General features: G+C 47.4%; 1 protein-coding gene across 3 annotated transcripts; it reads left to right on the top strand.

Annotated features, from left to right (window-relative positions):
* Positions 1-26,483, top strand: prima1 (proline rich membrane anchor 1). 3 transcript variants are annotated; one of them, XM_048975732.1, is made up of 5 exons: positions 1-1,187; positions 2,361-2,511; positions 13,982-14,108; positions 25,449-25,486; positions 25,633-26,483. In XM_048975732.1, the coding sequence occupies exons 1-5, from the start codon at positions 1,095-1,097 to the stop codon at positions 25,800-25,802; spliced, it is 579 nt and encodes a 192-aa protein (XP_048831689.1). In that variant the 5' UTR covers positions 1-1,094; the 3' UTR covers positions 25,803-26,483. The 3 variants fall into 3 exon arrangements, with proteins under 3 accessions (XP_048831689.1, XP_048831691.1, XP_048831690.1); XM_048975733.1 differs by lacking the exon at positions 1-1,187 and adding an exon at positions 1,519-1,801; XM_048975734.1 differs by having other exon boundaries at positions 25,449-25,769.
* The last annotated feature ends 1,075 nt before the right edge of the window (positions 26,484-27,558 follow it).

The raw sequence follows: 27,558 nt of genomic DNA, 5'->3' as shown, positions 1-27,558 counted from the left end.
CGGCAGGGATCACGCACCTCCTAACCGAGAGAGGGGAAGCCGTCGGGCTGAACGACAGAAGACTGCAATGTGCTACTCGCGGGTGGCACTGGGCAGGCTGCCTGAATCTCTCCACTGCTCTCTTTCAATCTTTTGATCTCATCGCCTTTTTTCCCTTCTCTCGTAAAACACGGTTCACAGCCTCCTTGATAGGACCCCAGTCTCCGTGTGTAGCCCCGCCAGCTGACGGACTGGCGATGCGACCTACGGAAACCGTCCTCAGAGAAGCTCGTCTCTGCAAGCGCCGTGCAAACTGACACTTCGGCAGCCTCGACGTTTCGCGGCTCGTCAATTCCCATAAAACACACGGACCTTGTGCACTTTTCTCCGACCCGAATTACGCTGATGTAATCCGGGTACCTCCAGTGAAATTCGTACTGAGCACCGAGCTGGAGGGGCTGCCCCGATGTTTTTGGGACTGCGAGCGGCACTGATGTTGGTAGCCGGGCGGACGGGTGTTTTCCTAATACGCTTTTAACCAAGAAGGGGTGCAACACTCATCCAGCGGCGATTGCTGTACCCACCGGGGATAAACACGCAATTGTTTACGCTGCAAACCTAAACTGGGGGATCGGGAGTCAGCGCCTACAGTTTCTTTGTAGTGATGCCGGGAGATAGATGTGTTCCTGACGTTGCACTTATTTAAGTCTTTAGTTAGTCCAACTTTGGTGGTACAGACCTGCCCCCGATCGGAAAGGGACGTCAGATTTGACGGTGCCTCAGCATCGCTCCCGTCCAGCGGCGCAGCGGAGAACTTCGCTCTCAGACGTAGTGCATCAGTTACCCGGCGTGTTTTATGTCTTTTTTTTCTCGGGTGGATTAACTTTCCAGAACCTAAATGAAATTGTCAGAAACTGCTGGAGCTAGGTGTACACCAATCCGGGCTCCCCCATGCTAGCGATAACAGGGATCCAAAGAAGAGAATGCGGTGCAGATCGTTCCTGGAATCGGCTGGTAGTGATCTCGCCGCCGCCGCGGGCAGAGCGGGTTAAGTGTTCCGAAGCGCCCCAGCCGTGTGCGCCTCCTGCTCGTCTGCCTGCCCCAAAGACGGAGGAATGCTGTTCCGCGACCCCCCAGCGCTCATTTTAAGTTTTTGGCGTTTTCTCTTCAGTCATTGTTTTCTCACGTCTTTCTTGCTCTTGTTGCAGGTGGGTCCTTCGCTTCCTCTGTTCTTCTTGCTTGAACTTTTATCTTGGGTCTCTCGTCGGATGACAGTCGGGCTTTCAGTGCAGCAACGGTGTTACTGTTGCGGCAATTAATTTGTAGCTTTGAGTCGTAAGAATAAATTAATGGTGCGAAAAAGTGGAGACTGAGTGACGGTAGGGTATTTTATTTTGAGAATAGCATGAATGTATTGCAGTCACACGTGAGTCGCTTTGTGTACTGAGTACAAACCTGTATATTTATAAGTACCGCTTGGAATAAACTACCGTTAACGGTCTGCAGTATTTGTCTCAAACTTAATGCACAAACGGCGGAGTTAGGATTATGCGTATTTCGGGTTTCAGGAGAACTTATTTGGGCTGGTAGGGCACTGTTGGCTTTTAGGAGCCGTAAGTGTTAGTTTGGGTACCGGCCACTAAAGGCAGTTTTATTAGAATCACGACACAGGGCTGCTTCGAAAGCGCCTTCAGAGCGCGTGTAGCTGTAAAATCACCGCGAAATACCATTTAATGTGTGTGTTAGTTCACATTTCTGCCCGTCGCACCTCAGGAACAGCTGTGAAAACACCTAGATGTGGGACGCGTGTCGCTTGAGATGTGTAAGCGGGTAGAAGTGCGTCTCAGACCCTGAGGGAATGTGTGTGTGTTTAGCTGAAGCAGCTTGGTTTTAGAAAACACAGCGTGGAGTGTCCCGCAGCCTGCTTTAACCATAGGGATTTCAAAACCAGGGTTCTCCTCGGTATGCTCGTGGCCCAGCTGCCCTCTTCCTGGGAGGCGCTGGACACCCACGCTGGCGGTGGGCGGCCCTTCAGAGGAGAGGCTCTCAGCCTGGGGCACTTTTGCTCCCTCTACGTAGGAGGAAACTCCTCTCTCCTATGAAGCACGGTCACAGCATGCCCACAGTGGGCGGCCGGGGTTCCTTCACGTACTGGATGGTTTCTCCTGCAGATATTTAATTTAATTTATTAAATTTTTTTTATTGGGGGGGGGGGGGTTATGTGATTCCCCTAACAGACCTTATCACATGGCTTTGGGTCTCAGGCACATGTCTTTTGCCATTCAGGTTTAAAACTGCAGTACATATTCCTGTAATTCTGTTTAGGCTCCAGTGGTTGGGCATTAATATGACTCTAACCCCCCCCCCCCCCCCCCCCCCAGTGCACTCAAGGCGACCTCCAGAGGTCATGCTCGCAGACTGTGACTGCGAAGGTGAGCGACACATGCCAGCTGGCCTGCCACTGTAGACCCTACCCTCCGCTGCCCCCACCACCACCACCGCCTCCACCTCCCAGGCTGCTCGTTTCCACAGGTACGTGCCCCCCCCCCCCCCAAAAAAAAATAAAAAAATAAAAACAAAGCGTCAGCCAGACTGAACTCTTCAGGACTTTCACGTTGTCATGTGTCGATGATGTCGTCCATGGATTGTGATTGGATGAGGGCAGGCTGAACCCGCAGGAGTGGTGAGCCCTTGGCCTTATGGGTAGTGCAGGTGACGGGCCAGCAGGGGAGCAAGGTGGCAAGCTGGAATTTCCTCCTGGTGGACCCCAGAAGAGGACCTTTGTGCGGTGCTGGGCCTCGGGGAGAACCTCCCTTGACGGCAGGGCGGGGGCTGCACAACGTCTGTGTCGTCAGGCTTAGAAGACCCCTGAGGGCCAGCTTATTAAAAAGGAGACGGCTTAATTAAATTAGGGTTCGAAACGAATAGGACACTAATGAGCCAGGCTCTTGCTGTAGTGTGGGTTTTGGCGTTAAGCTGGCGGGGAAGAAGCTGCGTGAGATGGAGCTGAATGGCTTTTAACAGCAAATAAGAAAGATAATTCCAGGGAATGCTATAATAAAAACCCAGTTAAAGGGATGAGATTTTTGCCGTTATAAAATCTCTTTTCTGGTTTATTAAAGTCTGTGTGTGGGGGAGGGTGGCTCAGCCGTATCGGTAGTAATATCAAGGTCCCCTGACGATGAATATGGAGGGCCATGAACCATGGCGGTGATAGCCCGCGAGGCGCCAGTTGAATTTACACACGGGCTCATTGGGGGCTGCTGTTTTTAGTGCCTCTGTGGTTTACGAGCCGCCTCGTGGTGGGAGGTGCATCCCTAGCCGCAGTCCCCGAAGGCGTAGGAGCTTCATGTGTGGGTCCGTTTTGGCCTTGACTCGATGACCCAAAGCTGGTCAGGTGTCATAGCACCCAAAGGCAGGCTGGAGTGCGGTACTGCATAGCGTAAGCTCGTCCGAGAGCACATTACAAAGCGCATAGCTGTGGGAACGTACGTGATATCTCACTGAAAAAGGTATTTTCATGTCATGAGCAAGGTGACCCCATGCCGTCCCCTAAGAATCTCTGCTTCTCCGTTCCACCTCCTCCCTCAGATCACCTTGACACACTGCTTTAGTTATGTATGCTGCTTGTGCTGTTGTTTTTTTTTGTATCTTCTCACTATGTTGTGCTCAGCTCCTGAGGCGGGAATCACGGCAAGCAGACACACTTGCCACCGAAGACCCCAACACCATGTCACCATGTAAAAAAAGAGTTATGCATGCCTGTGAGCTTCTGCCTCCGCTGGGCTGTGTTCCGGCCGCAAACTGGCCACCACCACCCCATTCTGTGTACACTAAAGCATTTGCCCCCATAAAACAAGTTAGTACATATAATGCACAATTCGTTTGTTTGATCGATAGGCCAGTTTACCATAAATTCAGCTCTAGAAAAAATTAAGAGCACAGTAATTTTCAGTTTCACTCATTTCTCAATTTATGGGTTAGCGTCTGTGTGAATTATACGTTTTTTTTTTGTTTTTTTTTTTGCAAACTACAGCCTGGCCCTTCCCTGCTTCTCATTGATGGAGGGCTTCTTCCTTGCTTCCAGGAGCTTGTTACGATCGTGTCTTAGCAGTGTACTTCACACCATTTAATGTTTCCCGTTCTTTTTGAAGGTTACTTTGAGGTCGGATAAGTTTACGGTCACCTCTGGCATTAGAAAGTGACATTTGCCCTCTACCTGGCTGGTTTGTGGTCATTTCCAGTGTCTCCTGTCCCATCTTCTTCTTTTGTCCTACTGTCTTATGAACGTTGAGCCTGGAAGCAGCCTGCCTCGCAGTGTAGCCTTCTGCCAGCAGAACCAGAATTAAACCAGGATTTAGAAATTCGGATTTAAAAAAATAAAATACGGCCTGGTGTCTTAATTTTTCCAGAGCTGCAAATGAATGACAGCAAATATTCATAATTTTGGTTTTTAACAACAGAACATCAGGCAAAACAGGATTTGCTCCAGGTTACAGTGCATATCTGATCAAAGCGCAGAGGATGGAAGCGGTAGATTCCAGAAGGCTCGCTCCAGGACCATGTTTGTGTTCGAGTTTGGAACGTGCAAGGGGAGCACTACCATCGGCTCATGCAGAAAGGCTGACACTCCTAAAAGAGAGTCAAGTGCAGGCGACATCCTGATGCTGGTGCTGACTCTGTTATTGTGTGAATGTGACCTGCTGGCTGTCACCGTGAGAGGAATCCGTGCTGTGCCTGCCCCTAAGTCGTACGTCCGATGTCAACCTTTGGGATTAAGTATCTGTTTCAGTTTGGTGGTACCATGCTAAGTATTCGCTGGCTGTGCCCACGGCCACGTGTGTCCGACTCCGTGTCTTTGTGTTGGCTGCAGAAGCTGGGCTGGATTTAATCTGTGCCCCAATCAGCCAGAGGCACACTCGACCATGTGTGGGGGGTGAGAACAGTACCGCCCCCCCCCCCCCCAAAAAAAAAAAAAAACACTCCAAAAATAGCAGAAAGCTCTGCTTTTGTCTGGCTCTAACTGGATGTCATTATTGGTGTACAGGAAGAGCCCAGATTGGCTACAGGCTTCTGGAAGTGAGCGGCACTGTGCCAGGCTTAGGAGAGGACAGGCTGCATGCGTGTGCGCACATGCGTGCTCTCTGCTGCCCCCTGCAGCATCAGAGGGTGTGACACACTGGTGTGTACCTCTCTGTCTGGGGTCCCATGGCACCCCGATTGCTGGAATGGGGCCTCGTCAAGCCTTTCGTTGTTTGACACAAGTGACTGACTACCAAGTCTGCTGCGTCACGTTTAATACAGCCCAGACGCTCTCGTTAAAGGAGCCGTGCCACGCACATGTGCATCCAGAACACTTTTAATGCCTGAAGATTCACAAAATCGAAGGATGAACGACTTCACGACTGTGCCGGATGCAGATAAGCTACTATTTTTAGCCGATCATTTTTAGCTAAGATGCACTTATTCCCCTGCCCCTGTAATTACCGTAACAAAATTCTGATGAATGAATTTTATCTCCCTTTTTATGTACTTCTCCACATTATTTTTTTCGAAACAGCCTAAAACATCCAAAAATATGAGCTCATTTAATATTCAAAGGCCATGTTAAAACTGTAGAGTCATCTCCTTTGCTCTCGTGTTTATTATATTCTAGTGCTGGAGCCCTGAATGGTGAGAGGTGTGTGAGGAGCTCTGAGATGATGAGACACTCTCCTTTACCCACTGCTGGCTTGAAGCCTCCACTCTTCACCCAGCAGCTGATCACATGGAAGCCTGATGCTATGTGCCGATATTACTGCTTTCATGATGTTTGGAAGCTCTGGTCACCATGTCACAGGCTTACACTGGGAGAGACAGTGATTTTTAGCAGGAAATATACAACTGATTTTATTCTGAGAAACTTTAGCTTGTCTGTTTCAGGTGAAGCTGTCTGGCTTTGAGGGAAAGGCAAACAGAATGCCTACTTTGATTTTGAAGCAGATCAAAATATAAAGTTACGATTGCTTAGAATGTCATGATAATCTAGAACATGGTGGAATTAAGAGTGGTGTGGCAGTGCTGTGGATAGCAAGTTTATATCACATCCCTGGAGAAAAGGATTTGAGTTTCCTCCCCAGCTGTATGTCTGTGGAGCTTGCATGTTCTCCCCATGTCGTCTTGGAGTTTTCTCTGGGTTCCTGGCTCTCTTTAGTCGGTCATCTTTGGTTGGATGTCTATGGTTGTTTCTGGTTGGCTGTCTCTTGCTGCCTTTCTTTGACAGCTTCTTCCCCAAGGCAGCTGACTGGCAGCCCCACACAATCACCCCATAATCAATCCACTAGTCTAATTCGGGTAACTCTTAGAATCAGCATTTATCGAGTGCTGTTTAAAGATCGTGACTTATCACCAACCATCATCGAATCACTGGTGTTACGCCGGATCAGTGCAGAAGAAGGTCAAGATCGTTTGGATCTTGATTGGCTCCTGAACTATTTTGCTTATTTCTTGTTATTGGAAAGAGCCATAAAAATGAGTTAAAATGTCAAACACTGGTCACAACTGGCAATGATAATTTAAGCTATTTTAACAAATTGTGTTTAACATGTTATCAAGACTATCATGGCACTGTGAGCATTTCTGCAGGACACGTAAATCGGCCAGCAGCTCCAAGGATGCCGCGCACAGTAGGTTGATTTAAAAACATTTTTATTTCATTTCATTCTTCAAACTCTACAGCCTGTAATGACCGGAAAATGGCTGATTCAACTCATTTCAACATCTCCTGGATTTACTGCAAAACTCTGTATTATTTTCCATGCCCTCCCCAGCCATACTCCCCCATTAAAGATCGGTTGGAACAATCAATTCCTGTTTGCCTGCCGTCTCTGGCTCGCTGTGGCTGCCTGAGCCCGGCTCTGTGAAGACAAACAGCACTAATCATGGCTCCCTTGCTCTTCATGGCGAAGCCTGACCTTATTTAATTGCTTTAGAGGTGAAGTAAGGTTCAATTTCCAATAGTTTGCCCAAACCTCCCCCGCGCCTGCACCTGTGGAGCTTACAGACAGGTGGAGCTATCGGCTGTTCGTACTAACCCCCAGGATCAAGCATTTATTACCCCCGGTGCCTCACGGCCATCAGCGGTCACAACGTGCCCCTTCGCGGGGGGGGGGGGGGGGGAAACCCGCGGCATATGCCCTGCATCACCTCAGCGATGTGCCAGCGTACACTGTGATAACTGGAGTCTGCTTTAACTTTAATTAAAGAGGGATTAAAGAACAGCAGTGGGGCTTTCATGGACTAATCTGTGTGGATCTCTCCTGCTGCCGGGCTTTTCCGGCTCACCTGAGAGGGTGAGACTCGCCGCCTCAGTAATGGCGGGGCGTGACCCCACCCGACAGACCCCCAGTCTGAATGAAAAGCCTGGCACTTTAGCTGTCCCAGTATTTTGAAAAACACCTGTTTTCAAATAGGGTGTTACACATATAAAATGACAGGTTTTAGCACCTGGTTGTAATTTAGTGGCACGGTGACAATTGGCTCCTCCTTTAACTAAAGTGCCAGTAAGGGCTGGGGCCCTAAGCTTTTTGTAGGGGGGGGGGGTCCTATTATGGTTGTGTTTGCAGCAGTGGTAACAGATCCCAGCATCTCGCTCCAAAGATGACGTCGTACCTTAAGCAACACGGCAAAAAAAAAAACGGCACCGTCGCAGGAGAAAAGGGGGCTTTTATTCTTAATTAATCTTGACTCTGGAACTTGTTCTTCAGCCAGTTTGTGCATTTAATTACTGATCATTGGTTCAGTACAAAATTATTGACCAGTTTCCTGGCCTGTTTGCTATCGCTTCCCCCCTCTGCGTGCAACACTCCGAAGAGGAATAAATGGATTGACCTCCAGTGCAGGTTTAAAAATAGCCTTATGTAATAGGCTGATTTGCCCGCTAAGGTCCTCGTTACGGTACAATGGTGCTTGGCGATCTTGCTTCGTGGAAATGAAATTATTCCCGCCGCTCTCTCACTCATGCTCTCTACAGCCAGATGCGCTTGTGCTGGAGCAGGCCTGCGCTTCACATCTCTGCAAAGCTCCCCGCTGACGAGACTGCTGCAGGGACAGCCACTCTGTCCGGATGGCATCCATGCATGTTGTACCAGAATTCTGTTTGAGCCCCATGTCCTGTACCTGAGATTCAGAAAGATGTTGGTGGCACCGCCCTGTGACTTCAGCTCTGTGACCTGTGACATCGGCGGCTGTTGGCAGGAGCGCCTCCTTTCGCATGACTTGCACAAAAACCCCCACAGATTTCTTTGCGACTGTCGCATCCCCTGCAGCTGTGAGTGGCGCCGAACATCTGGGAAGATCCGCTCTTCCTGTTTCAGACCGACAGCTCACGTAGAGCTGCAGTGGGACATCATTATCTATATTTCATTTATAACGCTGTTGTGGAGTATAATTTGAAACGTGGCCTTGCAGTTTGCGTTGTAGTACTCGAGACCAGTCTTGGTCTTAGGATCGGTCTTGAGACCAGTTTTTTTTTGCAGTCTTGGTCTCGTCGCATAACTGACTTTATTTTGACTCTGTCTTGTCTAGGACATAGAGGGCTCAAGGTTTTATTTCAAGACGGGTCAAGACCACTCATAAAAACGGCTCGGTATTTATCACAATGGCTTAATATTCATCTGTTATACCTGAGAACACGTTTTGATTTTCACCCCCAGTAATGTCAGGCTCATAACTTTGGATAAGTACAACGCTCAGACATAAATTGCATACCTTTTCAAAATATTCCTGTGCGCAATGAGGCATATATTTTAAACATTTTCCATGAAAAAGCACCGCTAATGATCCATAAAACATCGATATTATTCACATTATATGAAAAACGAAGCACATATTCGCTTCCCCGTCGCACTATCCTTCTGGGGAAAAAAATATTTAATTTATAATTTGTTTATTATAAGCATATAAATAATGGGATAGAAAAAGGGCCAGAATTCTACTAGAAATAACAAAATGCCGCATTCGATACTCAGTGACAAAAAAAGTTAAGCACCCAGAAGTAATGGTCCGATTTGGATGTAATTTGGTACATGTGCAGACCAGCGATGGGTATGTAAATGATTTGATTTGCAAGGAACTGGCACGTCTAGTCACCAGGCACAGAGGATGCCTTGTAGACGCAATGGACAGCATTACCAGCACTTGATGGAGTTCGATAGGGGTCACATTGTGTATTTGCATGAGGCAGGGTGGTGGTATCGTGAAATTACCTGGTATGTGGACCTGCAGATGTTACAGTCACCCGACGTTGGAGCCAAACAGGCACATGAGGGTTTCCATATACGTCGTGAAGGTTCTGATTGCCCAAGACAGACGACACCAAGGGAGGATCGTCGTATTGTACGCCAAGCATTACAGAACCCCATGACGTCGGTGCCTACGATCCGGAGACAGGCATTGGACCCTCTACAACACCCAATGCATCAGCCGAACTCTGGGTTCACCGTCTCTGCTGTTAACACCAGCATGTGATGCCATAACCGGGAGGCATGGACTGATGACAAGTGACATCGCACCGTGTTCAGCGATGAATCTCGGTTTTGCATTAAGATGGATGATAATCATGTGCGAGTATGGTGGCACCAAGGGGAGAGGACCAATGCTGCCAATGTTGAAGAGAGACACACCAGTGTTACTCCTGACATCATGGTGTGGGGAGCCATAGGGTATGACATCATGGTGTGGGGAGCCATAGGGTATGACTTCATGGTGTGGGGAGCCATAGGGTATGACATCATGGTGTGGGGAGCCATAGGGTATGACATCATGGTGTGGGGACCCATAGGGTATGACATCATGGTGTGGGGACCCATAGGGTATGACTTCATGGTGCGGGGACCCATAGGGTATGACATCATGGTGTGGGGACCCATAGGGTATGACTTCAGGTCATGTCTGGTAGTGATTCAGGAGACCATGACAGCATAGCATGACGTCAGTGACATCCTGCATTCGCATGTCTTACCCCTCCTGTGACAGCACCCTGGTACAACCTTTCAACAAGACAACATCTGTCCACGTATGGCACGTGTGTCTATGGACTGCCTGCTTCATGTTGAGGTCCTCCCATGGCCAGCCAGGTCCACCGATCTTTCCCCAATCGAATATGTGTGGGATCAGCTTGTACATCAACTCAGACTCAGTGCCAGTCTGCAGGATCTCAGGGCCAGTTACAACAGCTGTGGGCCGACTTGTCGCATGAGAAGATACAACAGCTGTATGACTCCCTTCTGCACCATATTGTGTATGTATCCAGGCCCATGGAGGTGCCATACCCTACTGACCTGGGACCAGCACTGTGCCCATACTGCCCACTCTGTTGTCCGTTTGATCTGATATTATAATCATTGCGATACAGTCACATGACCTTTCACCATGTGCAGATTTATTTCCAGCACTCTGTCTGGGTACTTAACTTTTTTTTGTCACTGAGTAAATTTATTAGGAAGACAATATTTTTGCAATATTTATTCACAAAAGTTTGTATACGTATATTTAATGTCGAGCGCCGTCAAATCAGTTGAGCTAGAACGCGCCCATCGTGTAATTGGAACACCTCCTACATGGAAACACAATGATTTGTTACAGCGCCGGTTTGTTGTTTGAGGCTAAAATGCAGACTAAAAGTTTCCTTCTCAAATTTCACTTTACCAATCATAGTGTATATAAACGGAAAAACGACAGCAATAAACATTCAGCCTTAGACTCTAAAACCGTCTGTTATGTCTGTGTTTATCCAGTGGATCATAAACTGAACAATGCTTTTCTATTTCAATTTCTTTCAGATGTTCAGAAGTAATAAATAAAAAAATATAAACATAAAACTATGCATTTGCTGTCTGTCGGATAACTTCGACAAGTTACAAAATGGATGTAAAATCAAAGATATTCATTTCCGCTTGACACTAACCGTGTATTCCTTCAAAATAGTAAGCCATAGAATCTCAACATTTATTAGATAAATTTGCAGGCACTACAAATATATTCATATAGATAGTAGTTTTTCCTCATAGGAAGGATGATATCAAGACTGTGTCAGCATTCACCCATCAAATTATGACATATCTGAGTAGCCCAGAATGTCCTGAAAGCAAAACCATAAAGCATATGCAGCTAACTCATGCATATATGATGTAATCAGCCTAAAATCAAAGGGATACAACAACACTTAAAAAGTGGATAGCATTCAAAGAGTCAACTCAGTTCTGTGATTGGGTGTGAAACGTCATGCTTCAGAATTCAAATGCAACCAATAAGGTCTTATTTGAAAAAAAAAGTTACATTTGTGCTGAATCATTTATATTGAAATTTTAAGAAAAAAACGTCCATGGTTCAAATAATACTGTGATACAAATTTTAGTCCGTACTGTCTAGCCATAAATTGGTGCTTATGCTCCAACTTTTATAGTGTGTTATTATGTTGGCTCAAACATTAGCCTGTTTCTGGTCTTGACTTGGTCTCGCCCTGCCTTAGTCTTGGTTTTGCCTTGGTCTCGCCCTGCCTTGGTCTTGGTCGTGTCTTGGTCTCAATACACTTTGGTCTTAGTAATGACTTGGTCTTGTTTAGGTGAAATACATAAATCTGAAATGATATAAAATCAGAAAGTAGTGTGTTCCTGACTGATGTGCCCTGATGGACATCTCCCTTCGCCAGAAGCAACATGGTTTAAAATGCATGTCAATCTATGTATCTTTTGCATAGCAGCCACTTTCAAGTGCACTGCAAGACAGGGAGCCTGCTGTTTATGTAACTTTGCTAAGTACCCTTTTGATTGAAAGGTTTCAGCCACAAGCTTCCCAAGTTGTTCGGCATCAGAAGTCAGTTTTGAGTCCCTGCGACCCGCTCTTCTGTAGGTGTACTCTGCAAATGTCTCCTGTTTGACAACTGTAGGCAACTTGATTCTTCTCCATTATATTCAGTGAAGAGAGTTATTCGAATTGTCAGATTTTTTTTAACTGATATTAAGTCAGCAGCAATAGTAATTCCCCTGGGCATCTTACATGGATTTTTCCCTTGAAATGTGCAGCTTTGTGGGTTTGGACATTGTGTGAGTTGAGAGAGAAGGGAAAGACGATGAATATTCAGATGGAGCTTTCCTGGAGACTGAGGGGGGGGGGGCTATCTGTACGGCTGTCAAACACACCATGATATCTATTTCTGGGTACCGGACTACTCAGGATAAAAAGATGATCAGGTATATCTACCTTTGTAAAGAATGCAAAATCCATCCATCCATCCATCCATCCATCCATCTATCCATCCCTCTTCTAGTACAAGGTCACAGTGAGTTTAAGCACAGGTGGTAGGGGACACTCTGCCAGACATGCCTTTCAACATATACATTGTAAATGTTTGGTTTGTATTTATATACCAATTATAAACACAAATCCTGACATTTCTGCCCATTGAAGTGATGGAGGAGGGGTTTAATCAGGCCTCTCCCTCATGTTTTTTTATCTGCTGAGCGGCTCCCTGGCTGACTGGCTGACATTTCTTAATGCCAGCAGCTAGTGCCCTTTGCTCGGAGTAACATCATAACTGACAACTGTAAACGTTTCTTAAAAATACTTGTTTCCTGTCCTTCCTACCGGAGTAAAGGTCCCTCTATCCCCCTGGTATTCTGTCAAATGAGATAAGAATTTGTCGTCAGATTTCTTCGAAATTCGCCGTCCGTGGGGGCCGGGCGATTTATGTCTGTGTCTCTCAGATTCCAGCATCCCGGTCATCCTTGGGAAGCAGCGATGATAACAAACAGAACATGCAGCACTTTGATAACGATTGAGGGTCGTATTGGAAGGAGCCACGTCCCCCTCTTATCTGAGCGCATAAGCTAAATCGGCGGGCGTGGTGGTGGACAGAGACGGACCCTTTGTTCCCATCTCTTTATCTGAGGATCATAACTGCCAGTCAGTCAAACATTGATAAGGCTTTAAGTGCACTTGGTTTAATGCTGTTCATTGTTGAAGACGAGATGAAGTACTCTGAAAATGTCCTACCGGTACCATGCACTCCACCTACGAGTGGATCTGACAATTGGAATTTCTGCCGGTAGGGTGCAGGTTCAAATCACAAGTGCCATACCTGTGGTGTGATATTTCAGTAAATATCCGGCAAAGATACACTGCTGACTTTTGGGGCAGCAGTAATTCCAAATTCTACACGGCAGCTTTATGCAGCATGTATGGGGAACAATAGTATTCTGGATATTGTTGATAGATGACCAACCAAAAATGATTACATTTTAAATCGTCCAATCACAATACACAGTAGTCTGGAGAATAATGGTACATGTATGAATTTTATCCTGATGGTAGGAGCAGATTCTCGGGGATCCACTTATGTTATTTATGGTTTTTATCCACTGTGGACGATGGTCCATTAACGGAAATGGACTCTTGGTGTTAAGTTCTTCGTATTGAGAGATGTACCAGCGATGACGTCTAGCCAGCAATAGGGGGTTCTTGAGCGTTAAGGGTGGGGGCTTAAGTGGTCAGGCCTGGGGCACTTCTATAATCATGCAAATGAAGCGCTTTAGGGGTTCCGAGTCCCGAATGGAATCGCGGTGAGTGCATCTGCCGACACACCAGCCGTGGATAGGAGGCTTCTTGCTCTGCCGATGTGCTCGGAGTGCTGTCACTCTCATCATCAGAGCGCTTCCGTGGGAAGCCCGGCCCACATGGCATTTTTAGGAGACAGATTGAGCATCCGATGGAGTTTGGGGTGATGGTAATGCTCAATGGGAAACATGTGCATGGTCTGGTATAGTGGTCCGTGCAGGTCCAATGTCACGAGCTTTTGGTCTGGCTGGATGAAGAGTTTCCCCTCCAAACTAACGAGCAACGTTGTGGATTTTTAATAAATGGTTTACAACTTAAAATTGTCAGGAGCTTTGTGTTGTAAAGCAGAAGCTCACACACTCAGTTACCTCCTTCCCCTTGCCTGCCCCCATCCCCATTCTGTTCCTAGTGGCTGAATCCATTGTGCCTCAGATGAAGCCCTGGTGGAAGGAGATAGCTGTACTGGGATCACTGGGATGTGCTTCTGGGGTCTTCCTACTTCTGACTGCCATCATCTGCTATAAGGCCATAAAAAGGTAAGCTTCTCCAGACCCATCCTAAAGCTTCTCACCTATACAGAGGTGTTCCTCACCATGTCCTGTATCACCAAGCAACGATGTTCTCCACATTTCCTATTAGCTTATATGGAGTGTTCCACATCATGTTCTCAACATTTCCTATTAGCCTATACAGAGTGTTCCACATCATGTTCTCCACATTTCCTATTAGCCTATACGGAGTGTTCCACATCATGTTCTCCACATTTCCTATTAGCCTATACGGAGTGTTCCACATCATGTTCTCCACATTTCCTATTAGCCTATACGGAGTGTTCCACATCATGTTCTCAACATTTCCTATTAGCCTATACGGAGTGTTCCACATCATGTTCTCCACATTTCCTATTAGCCTATACGGAGTGTTCCACATCATGTTCTCCACATTTCCTATTAGCCTATACGGAGTGTTCCACATCATGTTCTCCACATTTCGTATTAGCCTATATGGAGTGTTCCACATCATGTTCTCCACATTTCCTATAAGCCTATACGGAGTGTTCCACATCATGTTCTCCACATTTCCTATTAGCCTATATGGAGTGTTCCACATCATGTTCTCCACATTTCCTATAAGCCTGTACAGAGTGTTCCACATCATGTTCCATAGCTCCATACAGAATTGTTCTCATCTCCTATGTAGAGTGGAGCTTTTTAGAAGATTAAAATCAAATCCTGGTTTCAAAGACTTCGGAATGTTCCTCGTTGCATTATAATCTGATTTTAGAACATCAGGACTTCCTGTCTTGCTGGTCCCTGCCGGTTAAACTCTTTGGTGCTGGCTAGAGGGCCGCTCATTGTGTCGGTTTTTGTTCTAGCCTTTTATTTCCTTATTGTACACGTCTCAAAAAGACAGGGACAGAAAGGGGTCTTTATCATATGTCAGAAATCAGACCTTTCCATTCTGTACTGGCCTGTCAGATTTACCCATAAGCCCTTGTGATGTAATCTCATAAAACACAATCAGGGTTTGTCTCAGGGCTAGTGAAGACATCACTGTTGTTTTGTTCTTCCTACTACAGTCTCCAGTTGGGGTGTGGTAAAACCACATTATATGATTTATTTTACCAGCCTGGTATGGCTGTCAGGAGCCAGGGGGTAGAGGGGGGACAAAGGAGGCAGTGTGGTGTCTGCCCCTGAGCTCATCTCAACGGGGGGGGCTACTGCAAAATTTTACAGAGGCCCTCCCCCACTGTGAGACCCCTCCTTTGCCCCTGGGGGGCATGTAATGCTGACGACATGCATACTAAGGGCCGGCTTCGCTGGGGCGTTTCAGTGTGTTTGTTAGTGAATTTTTGTGCAGTTGTTTCCAGTCTTCGAATAACTTATAGAGTAAAAACTTCATGCTGTGGGCCCAGACACAGCTATAGGATCACAGCACAGCCCCAGGATTCAGCCTGGGAGTCCTCACTGCACCACCACCACCACAGCTTCCTCTGGACACAGGTTGTTAATCCGTTAGGCAGGGGACCAGCACCATCCGGCTATTTCCCTTGGTGATGGAGGTGGTCCCCGGCGGGCTTGTGTACGTTCCCGTCTGCGCTGTGTGGCTTTGCGAGTCTCTGTGAGACGTGGGGCTCTGCGGTTAGGTAACGCTGCCAAGCGGGAGTGAAAATGGGCACAGAGGAGGGGAAGCAGGCAGGGGGATGGGCAGGGGGGGCTAGATGGTGCCTCTTAGGCTTCTGGGTTTGCACTCCTGGGCTGGGAACCCTTAAGGCTTGGGGCCGTTATGGCTGGGGGCCTTTATAGTGGTGCTCTCTCCTGCGTGTGTGCAGCCAGCACATCACATTTGTCCAGTAATTAATCTCACACCTCCTCCTGCCATCCCCCCCCCCCCCACTCTGAGGCAGAACTGCATGCTAGCTGTATTTTTTTTCCCAGAAAGCCTGCGTGGTTTGCAAAGCAGCAGCGGATGCTGCCTTGAGTCTCACCGCTGTGTAGGTCCATTGCACTCAGCCGTCCCACACACACCACCCACAGCTGCGTAGAGCTCTCTCTCTCTCTCTCTCTCTCCACCTCTCTCTCTCCCTCTCTCTCTCCCTCTCTCTCTCTACCTCTCTCTCTCTCTACCTCTCTCTACATTTGAAAGCGCATCACCGGCCTTCATGAGAAGCGTCTGCAGTCTATCCACACGCACATCACTCATCACGGACATCAAATTAAAATGAATGCGCAGCATCTATCAGAGCATCAGGAAGTCCGATGAAGCCCGACGGGTTCAAATAAACTCGTTTAATTTCGGCAAACAGGAGAATTCGATCGGTTAAAACAGCCGATCAAGGCCGTGGGTGAAATATAGATGGTAGATCTTATGTAAACGGAGTGAAAAGGTTGGACTCGTGCGCAGCGAGGATGATGCGTAACGTTATTCAGAGTGGCAGCTTGGGAGGTCAACGCTACCAGCAATGAATCACAGCAGCCGCTTGCTCCTCAGGCGCTGACCGGTGTATCGGCTGCCGCTTCTGCGCCCAGGACCTCTCTGAAGACTCCGCTTCTCTTTTTTAATCTCCCACGTTCACGTTTTCTTACGTTTTAAAAGTTACTCTGCCAGTTTTGCGACTTGTTACGCTACAGGTGTAAGTGCGCCCGTCGTGCCGGTGAGCGGTAAACACCACACAGGGTGGGGTGGGATGTTTGGTCACTCGCTGTTCATGCTTCACTGTAAATGGGTTCCTCTCAACTCGCGTTTTCCTTTTCCCTTCATGGCCGCCTGGCTCTGATCGCAGGCGACGCCTGCCTCAGGCAGGTTGTAGTGAAGGGGTGCCCAGTATTTGTAGGGTATAAATATGATAAGTAGTGCCTGTATTTACCATGGTTAAAATGCCGCAGATAGCTAACCATGATTATTTTCAACACTAGGACCTCAGGTTATTGCGGATGGAATCATCCGCTTTTATTGAAAATGCGATCCCTGTATTTTAGGAAACTATAATCCATTTGCACTGATTACTCTCTGGGCTGACCATGTCCTTGGAAACTAAGGGAAGTGCACTGACCTGTTTTCCGGAAGGTTCTAGGTTCAAATCCAAATCTGACATCGGCTGGTGCATTGTTTTCCCAAATTACTTTTTTTTCTGTAATATTTATGTATGCAGAACAAAATCAGTGTCTATCAGCTGCACAGCTGATTGCTTATACCTGTAATATACAACTTTCTTTTTGGCCATCCATCCATCTATCCATCCATCGATCCATCTATCCATCCATCGATCCATCTATCCATCCATCGATCCATCTATACATCTTTCATACCACTTATTTGGTAGAGTTGTAATTAAAGCAGAGTGCAGAGGACCAGATTCCAGTTCATTATCATGCACTCTTCTGAATTCATTAACTGTGGACAAATAATTAACATATTAATGCTGTAAAGTGAAGTCAGGAAGCATTTTTATGTCAAAGTAAATATTTACATTTTGAAATAAACAAGGTTATGGACCAGGAGCTGATTATGCTGTTACTTATAATACCGATAATGTGGCAGTTTATGGATTGACTTGATAAGTGTCCCATTGAAACAACTACTGTGTAAACACTCGTATGCTTGGGAGGGGAAATAAATATTTTATAGCAAATAAATAAATTAGACTGGTCATTACGTTTGCTGCATACTAAACCTTTAATCAGTTTACCCAAGATGGTTGCAGATTCCTGGCCTGTTAAGCCTAGAGCAGGGTTTCCCAGTCCAGTCTTCAGAGACCCACAGTTGGTCCATGTTTTTGCTCCCTCTGAGCTCCCCGCTGACAGTCCACATTTTTGCTCCTTCCCCAGTAGGAAGATGGGAGGGAGTAAAAACGTGTAATGTCTGTGGGTCCCTGAGGACCTCCTGATTAAAGGTAGTGACATCTGTTAGAGGCAGCACTAAAAGGGAGATTGAATGGGGAGAGGCACTTGGCTAATTGCAGGCTGGAGACATCATGCATCATCCGCACGCCTGGACTAGGGCTTCGGTCTCTGCGTCTCACCTCCGTGGTTCGAGGGGTGTGTTTAATTGTGTAGTCAGCGTGTCAGTAATGCGCAGTTCTTCACACTAGCAGAAGAATCACTCAAGACACTGAGCAGTGACTGCACCCCCTACTTTTACTGCCAAGCTTTGCAATCTCTGTCCTGTCAATTTCTGAACATCCATCCATCCATCCATTTTCCAAACCGCTTATCCTACTGGGGGGGCAGTCTAAACCCCACGATGACATGGGGAGAACATGCAAACTCCACACACATGTGACCCAGGCGGAGACTCGAACACGGGTCCCAGAGGTGTGATGCAACAGTGCTAACCACTGCACCACCATGCTGCCCCTATATAGTCTATATATCTGTTTTATTTGTTCATTGAGTTCCTGTATTTGTGTACTGAAGTAGTGTTTCCTCTTTACGGTGTTAGCACTGTCACACTGTCATCGTCACTCTGACATGAAGTCGGTGACCCAGACCGGAGCCACCCATCGCCCAGAGAGCAGAGCGGGCCTCCGTGTCTCACTGCATCACTGACTCTGCCGTAAACAGGAGAGGGAGGCCATCCACGCAGCCTGAATCATTCCCCAGCCTTTCACTTCTCACAGTGGATGTGTCTGCAGATTTATTTTCCTGGGCTGTCTGGAAAAGCCAGCCCCTGTTGTGAAAAGGGATCCTTCGGTTACGGGTGAGAGCTTCATGTCTGTCATCACCCAGCTCCCGGTGCCCCCGCCTCCCGAATGCTCCTCTGTTGATTAGGTGTCACTCCAGGAAACCGGGAGTCTGAAGTATTGTCCCGACTGCCCCCACCCCTCCCCCACAGCCGTTTACTCAACAGTGATATTTGTCCTGTCCTGAGCACAACCTCCCCAGTTAGTGGCTTCCTTGGTGAGCCAGCCGATGAAGGTGCTTGTGTCAGCTGACCTTCGCATCTTCACATGTAGAGAAAATGAGGGATAAACACCAGCAAAGCGGATGAAATCCATCTCTGCGTGTATAGAGGGCTGAAAGGGGATTAAAGAGAATCATAAGGGGAGCACACTGGCTGTACACACTGGCTGTATACACTGGCTGTATACACTGGCTGTACGCACTGGCTGTACGCACTGGCTGTACACACTGGCTGTATGCACTGGCTGTATGCACTGGCTGTACGCACTGGCTGTACACACTGGCGAGCCGCTGCCCAGTGTCCGTGTGCATTTGCAGCATCGACAACAGTAAACAAGAGGGTCGGTCGGATGGAAAAAGCTGATGGAAAGCTTAAATATAGAAGTTGAGCGCCTTGGTCCCGGGGTGTCCCGGAGAACGCTGGGGGGGGGGGGGGCAGAGCTCAGAGCCAGCAGGAGAGCTGCCCAGAGGAGACTCTCTGTGGCACCAGCTGTCCTGGAAATAGTGCTCGTGGTCATTCTCATTTAATTTCCCGTCATCATCTCTGGCCTCCTAGGTGTGACAACGGGGAGACAAATAGGTCGCGAAGGTCGATTTGAAGGTCGACTCTCTCCCTTGTGATGTCACAGAAACGGCAGATTAAAGCTTGTTTCCCGAAGAAAAATGATGGAGGAGTTGATCTTTACCAAGGAGGAGCATTCTGACTATGGAGTCTCTCCTTCCAGGCATGTGGAGGCACAGCAGACTATGGTTTGGTTTATGTAATGCATGTTTCATCTTTGATCGCGATGCAAGCAGAAAGCAGTTTTGTTGTCGACATTCAGTCTATCAGCCTGATACCAAGCATGAAATATTAACCTGACCCACTAAGTGTAGAGTCACGGCTCGCCTTGTGTGTGTGGAACACCACATCTATTATTGAGGAGCTTCGCTTAAACGTGGGAGCGAGAGCTGAAAAGTTATGCCCTGTGCACTACAGCCACTGTTATTCAATGAGGAAATCCCCTGGGGCCGAGTGTGTGACACACCCACAGAGATTCTCATTGGTTGCTCAAAGCTGTGCTCCTCTCTTTATTGGTTGCTCAAAGCTGTGCTCCTCTCTTTATTGGTTCCCATATGGGGTTGGGCATTTCATGTGATATTTCATGTTTGTCAGAATCTTTTCATGGCCAGACACATGATTGTATGGCTTTACTTCAAGAAGTCAGAATGCATTTGAGTTGGTGTCACCTGTATTTGCTGACTACACAACATCTTCCACTGACGGGCTTTTTGATAAACAGATGGAGTGACAGCTCCTCCCTGGGACTGATCCCCCCTCCCTGCATTGTTCCTTTCTGAGGACCATCCTCCATAGAGTTCTGTCAAAAATATTTGCTTTCCTTTTTATTTCCTATATTTTTTTACACACTAAATGGTTCCAGATATTCATATGAAATGTAATATAAGACAAGGAGATTGTAAGGATACATAACAAAAAGTTTTTAAATATCCATCCATTTTCCAAACCGCTTATCCTACTGGGTCGTGGGGGGTCCGGAGCCTATCCCGGAAGCAATGGGCACGAAGCAGGGAACAACCCAAGATGGGGGGCAGCCAGTTTAAAATTTTTTTTTTTTGATTTATTGGTGGAAAAAAGCTTATCCAATACCTATATCACCCATGTGGAATAACCAGTTGCCCCTCTAAACTTAACTGGTTGTGCTACCTTTAACAGCGACTACTGCAACCAAGCTTCCGACAACTGACAATCAGTGTTGCACATTGCATTGTCCCACTCTTCATTGAGGGATTGCTTTAATTCAGCCACATTGGAGGGTTTTCAAGCATGAACGGTCTGTCTTAAGATCCAGCTCCTGCATCTCAATGGGTTCATGTTAGGATTAACTCTAAAACCTTGGATTTGGTTCTTTTTAGTTATTCGGAGGTGGGCTTGCGCATGTGCTGTGGATCGTGTGTTGCTGCATGGCCCAGTTGCGCTTGAGTTTCCGATCATGGTGATGACCGGACAGTCACCTTCAGGATCTTTTGGTAGAAAGGAGAATTCATGGTTTCATTAATGAAGGCAAGTCATCCAGGCCCTGAAGCAGCATAGCGTCCCCTACCAACGCCCTGTTTCATGTTTGACTGTTGGTATGATGTTTTTATTGTGTAATACCGTGTTAGCTTTATGCCTGATGTGATGGGACCCTTGTCTTTCAGAAAGTTCCATTTTTGACTCATCAATTTGCAAAGCATCATCCCAAAAGGCTTGGGGGTCATCAAGGTGTTTTTTTAGCAAGTGGGAGATGAGCCTCCTGTGCCTCTGGGTTAGCGGTGGTCTTTGCCTTGCACCTCTCCCATGAATGCCAATCTCTCTCTTATCTGAGGTGAGCGAGACCTGTAGTTCCTTAGGGTGTATTCACACTAGGTGATTTGTAGCGTGCCCAAGCACATTTGACTCCCAAAGTATAGTTAGTTTGACTAGTGTTATGGTAGGCTGTACAGATCGGGTAGGCTGTACAGATCGGGTAGGCTGTTCAGATCGGGTAGGCTGTACAGATCGGGTAGCAACAAACATTTAACAAACATGTCAGCATAGGAACCTCTTTGGTTTACAATGGAGGTGCAGTGTTTGCTGGAAATTTGGGCTTATGAGAGTGTCCAGGAACAACTGGATGCATCACAGAAAAACAAATTGGGCAAATACAGGATTATCTTCTCAGACGTGCAGCAAAATTTAATGAGTATCGCTGCGATGCATACTTTATAAAAGCCATGTGCCATTGCATCCGAAACGACTCCAAATTAGCCACAAAATAAGGACAATAGTCATGAACTCCATTGTACTGTGTGATAGCGCTTTTCTTCCCATATTTTCTTTAACCCAAAAAGTCACACAGTGACGATGAAAGAATGTTTGGATCCGGAACGTTAAGTTCATTGTGAGTGCCGACCAGCAGGGGAGTGGGGAGGGGGGACAGTCATGCTCAGGCATGATATGAGGCAGCCGGGTCAAGTGTGAGCACGCCGATAGATGTTTAGCTTCTTTTGTGACATCCTGGATGAATTGCCAATACACTTGAAAGATTCATCACTGTTTCCGTGATCCAATTTTCATTCGAAAATAGTTTCCCTCTCTGTGGTTTACTAGAGTCCCAGTCTTAGAAGTGGCCTATTCAGTGCTGAAAAGGTTCTGTTTACATGATGTTCACATCCAACCTGGCTCTGTCGTGTCTAATTGAACCCAATTATCAGTTAAATTTGGATAGTTTGTTGCTTGAGTAACAATTACTTTCTCATGGAAGGTCATTTGGTGTTGCATACCTTTTTTTCCTTCAATGAATGAAATGATCGTTCTGAAACTGACTATTGTACTTACTCATGGTCATTGTCTTAAAAATGTTTGCGTGAAGATCTGAAACAACGTGACATATATGCAAAAACAGAAGAAATCGGGATACTTTTTCATGGCCCTCGCTTCTGGTTAGTCCTGTGTGGAGACGGGCACGGGATCTGCTCAGGAAAGCCTATTGTCTGTAGCTGACACTCTGTGCCAACTCCATGCCGCAGCATCGGCACATCGGCCAAGCCAGCCGGAAGGCACAGCGGACGGGCTGGCCTCACTGCACAGCTGGGAGGCTGCCATGGGGTGTGTAGGAGATCAAGCGCTCCAGCTGGCCAGTTTGGCTTCATATAAGAGAACACTTACAAAGTTTGAGACAAGGCAATGCGCAGCACTGTTTTGGCTTCGGCAGTAAACGAAACATCTTGTTGTCTTGTAATTAAAAAGGAGTCCAAAGGGCAGTCTTCCCAACTACTAAACCTATTGGACTAGCATGCAAAAATGTTGAATGCTGTAATAGTTCGCAGTTGGTTAAGATACCTTCTTAAGCATGCTGTAGATGATTTAGTTTGATCCAGAGAATCACCCTTACTTATTTTTCCTGTCCCGTAGATGCTGTCAGAGGGAGCTGACATGTAGTGAAACCTGTTTGCAGAGTGATGGATGTAATGCCCATAGTTTAATCTCCCTCTATCCGGTGTGGGGCACGTACTACCTTTCAATCAGCTTTCAAAAGCACTACCTCTAGAAGATAGACATTGGAAGGTGGACCACTGTGTCTGGGGGGGGGGGATCGTTGATTATTTTTTATGCGACTTCATTGATTTTAACCGTTGGAAATCAGAGCGTGCAGTAATGCTGACGGCAGCAGCTGACGGCCGTCCTGATTGCCTGTCTGCGCCATTCGTCAGCCAGACAGCTTGCGTGAAAATCAGTATGAACCCCGGTGAGGATCCCAGCCACAGTGCTGCTTTCCTCTGCGGCAGCGAGTCGACCCCCAGCTGGGCGTGTGTGTGGCGTTCCCCGTTTCCCTGTGTCCCACAGACAGAATCACCAAACGCCAGCCCTGCAGCACCTCTCATGCTCTCTCTGGTGTTTTTTTTTATTGCCGTCCCATCAGGGCAGGATTTAGCCGGATTGCTTTCGCCGTAACGGGACCCGGCGCATGGGAGATGCAGCCAGAGCCCTTGAGCTTGAAATGAAAAATTTCACAGCCCCTGCTAAGAGACAGGAGGCCAGAGAAGGTGGAAGGTGAAAGCTGAGCCGCTGCAGCTCACTCTAGCTTTAGTTCAGATCCGGTGTTGAAGTTTTCGTCTCCTGACTTTTGCTTCATGCATTCTTTACGTTTCCATTACAGCTGTACATAACTGTCTGGAAAGCATTCAAAGGATAAATGGTAGGATGTATATCGGTTAATCGGGACAAAAGGTAAACTGGAACACTTATATGGTGGATACTCTTATTAAGGGTTGGCCAGTCATATCCACAAGGGCCGGTGTGTATGCAGGTTTTTGGGGTAACCTTTAGGTCAGCTGTTCAAACCCAGACGTGAGGAATCTTCAGCCAATCAGTCCTCTAATTAGTAAGCTAGTTAGGGAGTTGTAGCGAAATAAACGCAAACACAGCAGCCCTTTTTGGGTGCCCCCACACCTCCCCCCCCCCTTCACACTTGGCTTAGTGCCAGGGCTTGTTCTGACCAGTGGGCTCAGGTGCCATTATCTGTCACGGGGGGGGGGGGGGGCTCCAGGATGTAGACCAAACTCAGCCAGGAAATGAAGCCTATCTCTGGACTGACCTTTGGGTTAATTCAATCTGACCCAGTGGAAGAAAATCCAAACAAAAGGGAAGAGTAGAAGCAAGTCAGTTTTTATTCAGCCCCACCTGCCTGGTGCAGGATGTCTGCTAATAAGCAGAGAGGGAAAGAAATGCCAGTGAAAGGCGGCGTAGAAGCAGAGATGGCGTTAAACATGCAGCTGTCCCTGCCGGGGAGCCGCGCTTCCAGGGGAACTCGGCACAGCCCTGTCCCTGCTGCCTCAAGCCATTACATATTCCCCGTGTCCCACGGAGGATTGGGAGAGAAGAAAAATCTGGAAGGAGGGGTTGTTTAATGCCTGGTTCACCTCTTTTACCTACCTGAAGGCTGATGTTGCCCTAAGATGAATCTTCCCTCCTGTGGTCCAGCAGATGGCAGCACTCATATTTGCCTCTATGACACCTCCTGCTATTACATCCTCAGCCACACTATACTCCTGACCCCAGCCACAGTCTGAGAGTCGCTCCAGTTTTACGCCATTGGGGGCGAAGCGAGCCGTGCAGGATTCCATTTAGAAGCGGCTCCTGTTTATCCTGTTCTGGCTGATGAGGACCACCCCCCCCCCCCCACGGGGACTCTCCATAAGGACTATTGCAGACTTAACTTAACTTAATTGTTTGGGCTTCATAGACTCCATATGACTGTCGGCTTTTTGTGTTGATGCCGCACGATCCCGTCGTAGATTCTTAATGCCGGGGCTTGTGAAGGTCCCCGGATCTGAATTCTTTATATTTTCCGGCTGTTCGGTCCCCAGCTTGACTTCGCAGAATGTCACACGCTCGTCTGTTCCAAGAATCTGGCCCCGACCGTCCCGCCCAGTGGAGCCTTCCCGCGCCCCCATTCCCTGTCTGTCACCCCCCCGCCCCCTCTGCGTCTCTGGATCCGGCAGTACTTTCGCATCTCCTAAGTGAACCACAAGTGTGGGAATACTGTAAATCCTATCCTCCTTCAGGCCTGTACCACTCTAGTGGGGGTGGGGGGTTATATAACTGGTTAAAGTCACTGTGAAGCTGCTTCCATGATGATGGAGTTGATGATGGTGGTGTTCGCGATGATGATGAAGATGGCGTGGTGGTGATGGTAATGGTGTGAGAGGGCAAGCAGACTTGACACTACCCTCTGGTACGCTATGCACTCCTTAGCTTAACTACGGAAAGATAAATCAATATTGTGAACGATGTGGCTTTTTGGGTCCTTTCAGCGTGTCCCTTCCTAGGGCTTGTGTGGGACAGGGCTTTGCTGGTGGAAACTAGGAATGAGTTCTGTGCATGAGTGACAGGTTGCCCAGTGCACACCCTCCACTTCGCTCACGACGCCAAATGGGTTTGTGTTCCAGGAAACCGCAGCGGAAGGAGGAGAACGGGGCGAGCCGAGGTGAGTACGCCATGAGCTCCCGCTGCAAGAAGGTGCTGGACACCAACAACGCCGCTGTGTAGGGGGAGAGGAGGAAGTATCACCACGGCGACCGCCACGCTCCCCCGGACCCTATAAAACAGCGACCCCCCCCCCCCCACACACAGGCAGATCCTCGCTGATAGGCGACGTAGGTGAAATCCTGGAAGCCAATGGACCCAACCTTCGGCAGGACGAGAAGGGAGGTGAACCACAAACAGGCCCAAACACACACGCATGCATCCCCCGGCCACTTCTGCAGAGAGACGGGAAGCCGGGGAGCGCAGAGCCTCCTTAATATGCACGGCCGAACGTGGCTGTTCTGAGCTGGGTGTCAGGTCTGCAGAGACGGGGCTGACAGCTGGCAGCCGCCTGAAAGGTTCCTCTCAAACACCTCCCATCACAGGAACACAGAATAACAATAGCAAATAGGAAAATGCATGCTTTTTTTTTTGCAGAATGCAGCATCTTTTTAAGATTCGTCTCCTCCTTTCCTTCTGTCTCTGCACTTTTTTCCGGACCTGATTCCCCTCTGGTGGTTTTCTGAGGCTTTCGTCAGTTACTTGTTACCACCGCCGGTGACCTGGCCGGGAGGAGGGGGGGGGGGGTTTCTAGTTCCAGGAGAGACCAGGAGAACTTCAGAGGCTTCCCCTGCTGCCTCATACAGCTCTAGCATAGCCACGAGAGCCTGAGAAACTGGATTGCTGGCGTCCTCCGACTATGCAATTTCTATGGGTGCACGGAGGTAGCAGAAAGCACGGCCCGCGTGCAGCATCGCCAAGCACAAGCTGTCACAATCGGCTCTGTCTCTGTCGATGCCGGCTGAGGATCTTTCTCTGTGTAACTCGTCGTCACGCCTGCTGATTAAGTTAATTATGCAAATTCCGGAGCTTTCTGTCTTGTTGTGGCGGTTTTACTATGTAGTCTGTTTCTGCCCTCATTTTGGCATGGTAATAAATAAACTTAATGAATAAAATCACACGTGAAACTGAAGTCAGATTTCCAGCCCCGACACCTAAATATGCAGCCAAAATATACTTCATATTTTGGAGTGAATAGCATTTTTATTTCAGCTTGAATATGTAAAGCTGTGTGCGTCTGTTACAGTGTCGTACAGTATACTCTCAATATACTCTGTTTACATAAAGGCACATCTGAGTACAAGTATCCTACTGTGTGCAGGTATCTATGGAGCGTTCGTCGTAGTTTGGATCTTGCCTTTGGTTTTGCTTGGTGTCTCATATAGGAGTTTGGGCCCCCTGACTGCTGAATCTCAGCAGGGCGTTAAAGACGTCCAGGCTCAGAGAAAGGCCCTGGATCGCTGTTCTGCGCTACAGTTTGATTGTGTGCCTCGTGTGCCGCAAGCTGACCTTTAACCTAGGAACATGTGTGTGCGTGTGTCTGTGTGTTATGTTTGCTCTTGTATGCCTGAGTTCACGCGCCTGCTTTCTGCGATGTTTCATCCAGGTCTCTGTACCGTATCACCATGGGAACTGGACCTACCCCTTTATAGGCTGCTCGCGTGGTTTTTTTTAACCAGATTAATGTTGGGTTTGTAGACGGGACATGCAGCTTTATGGGAGGGTGATGTCATATGTGAGGTTCTGAAGGTGCCTGCATGCTGGTGCCCTGTCTCAGTAAGGACTACAAAGCCAAGGCTACTATTGGTGGAGCTTGAGTCAAGACGGCGACCAATAAGAAAAGGCCATTGGGGGGGTCAGCAACAGCTGACTTATTGAAGATGAGCTATTTAGCAAAGCAATCTACAGTTTAACCTTTTGGGTCAAAATGCCGGGTTGGTTGATCTGAAATCAGATCTAGCTTCCTGTGCTGTTTTATATATATATATATATATATATATATATATATATATATATATATATATATATATATATATATATATATATATATATATATATATAGAGAGAGAGAGAGAGAGAGAGAGAGATTTTTTCCCCTAAATAAATATGTATGGTCCCCATATACTCCACACAGGTCAGCAGAGACACTATAACTTAAATTACTAGTTTGAGTAGACTCTTAGCATAAATTCC

This window comes from Brienomyrus brachyistius, chromosome 14 (genome assembly GCF_023856365.1).
Source record: "Brienomyrus brachyistius isolate T26 chromosome 14, BBRACH_0.4, whole genome shotgun sequence".
Lineage (NCBI taxonomy): Eukaryota > Metazoa > Chordata > Actinopteri > Osteoglossiformes > Mormyridae > Brienomyrus > Brienomyrus brachyistius.
Note: the sequence above shows the minus strand (reverse complement) of the source record. Positions and strands in the feature narration are given on the sequence as shown.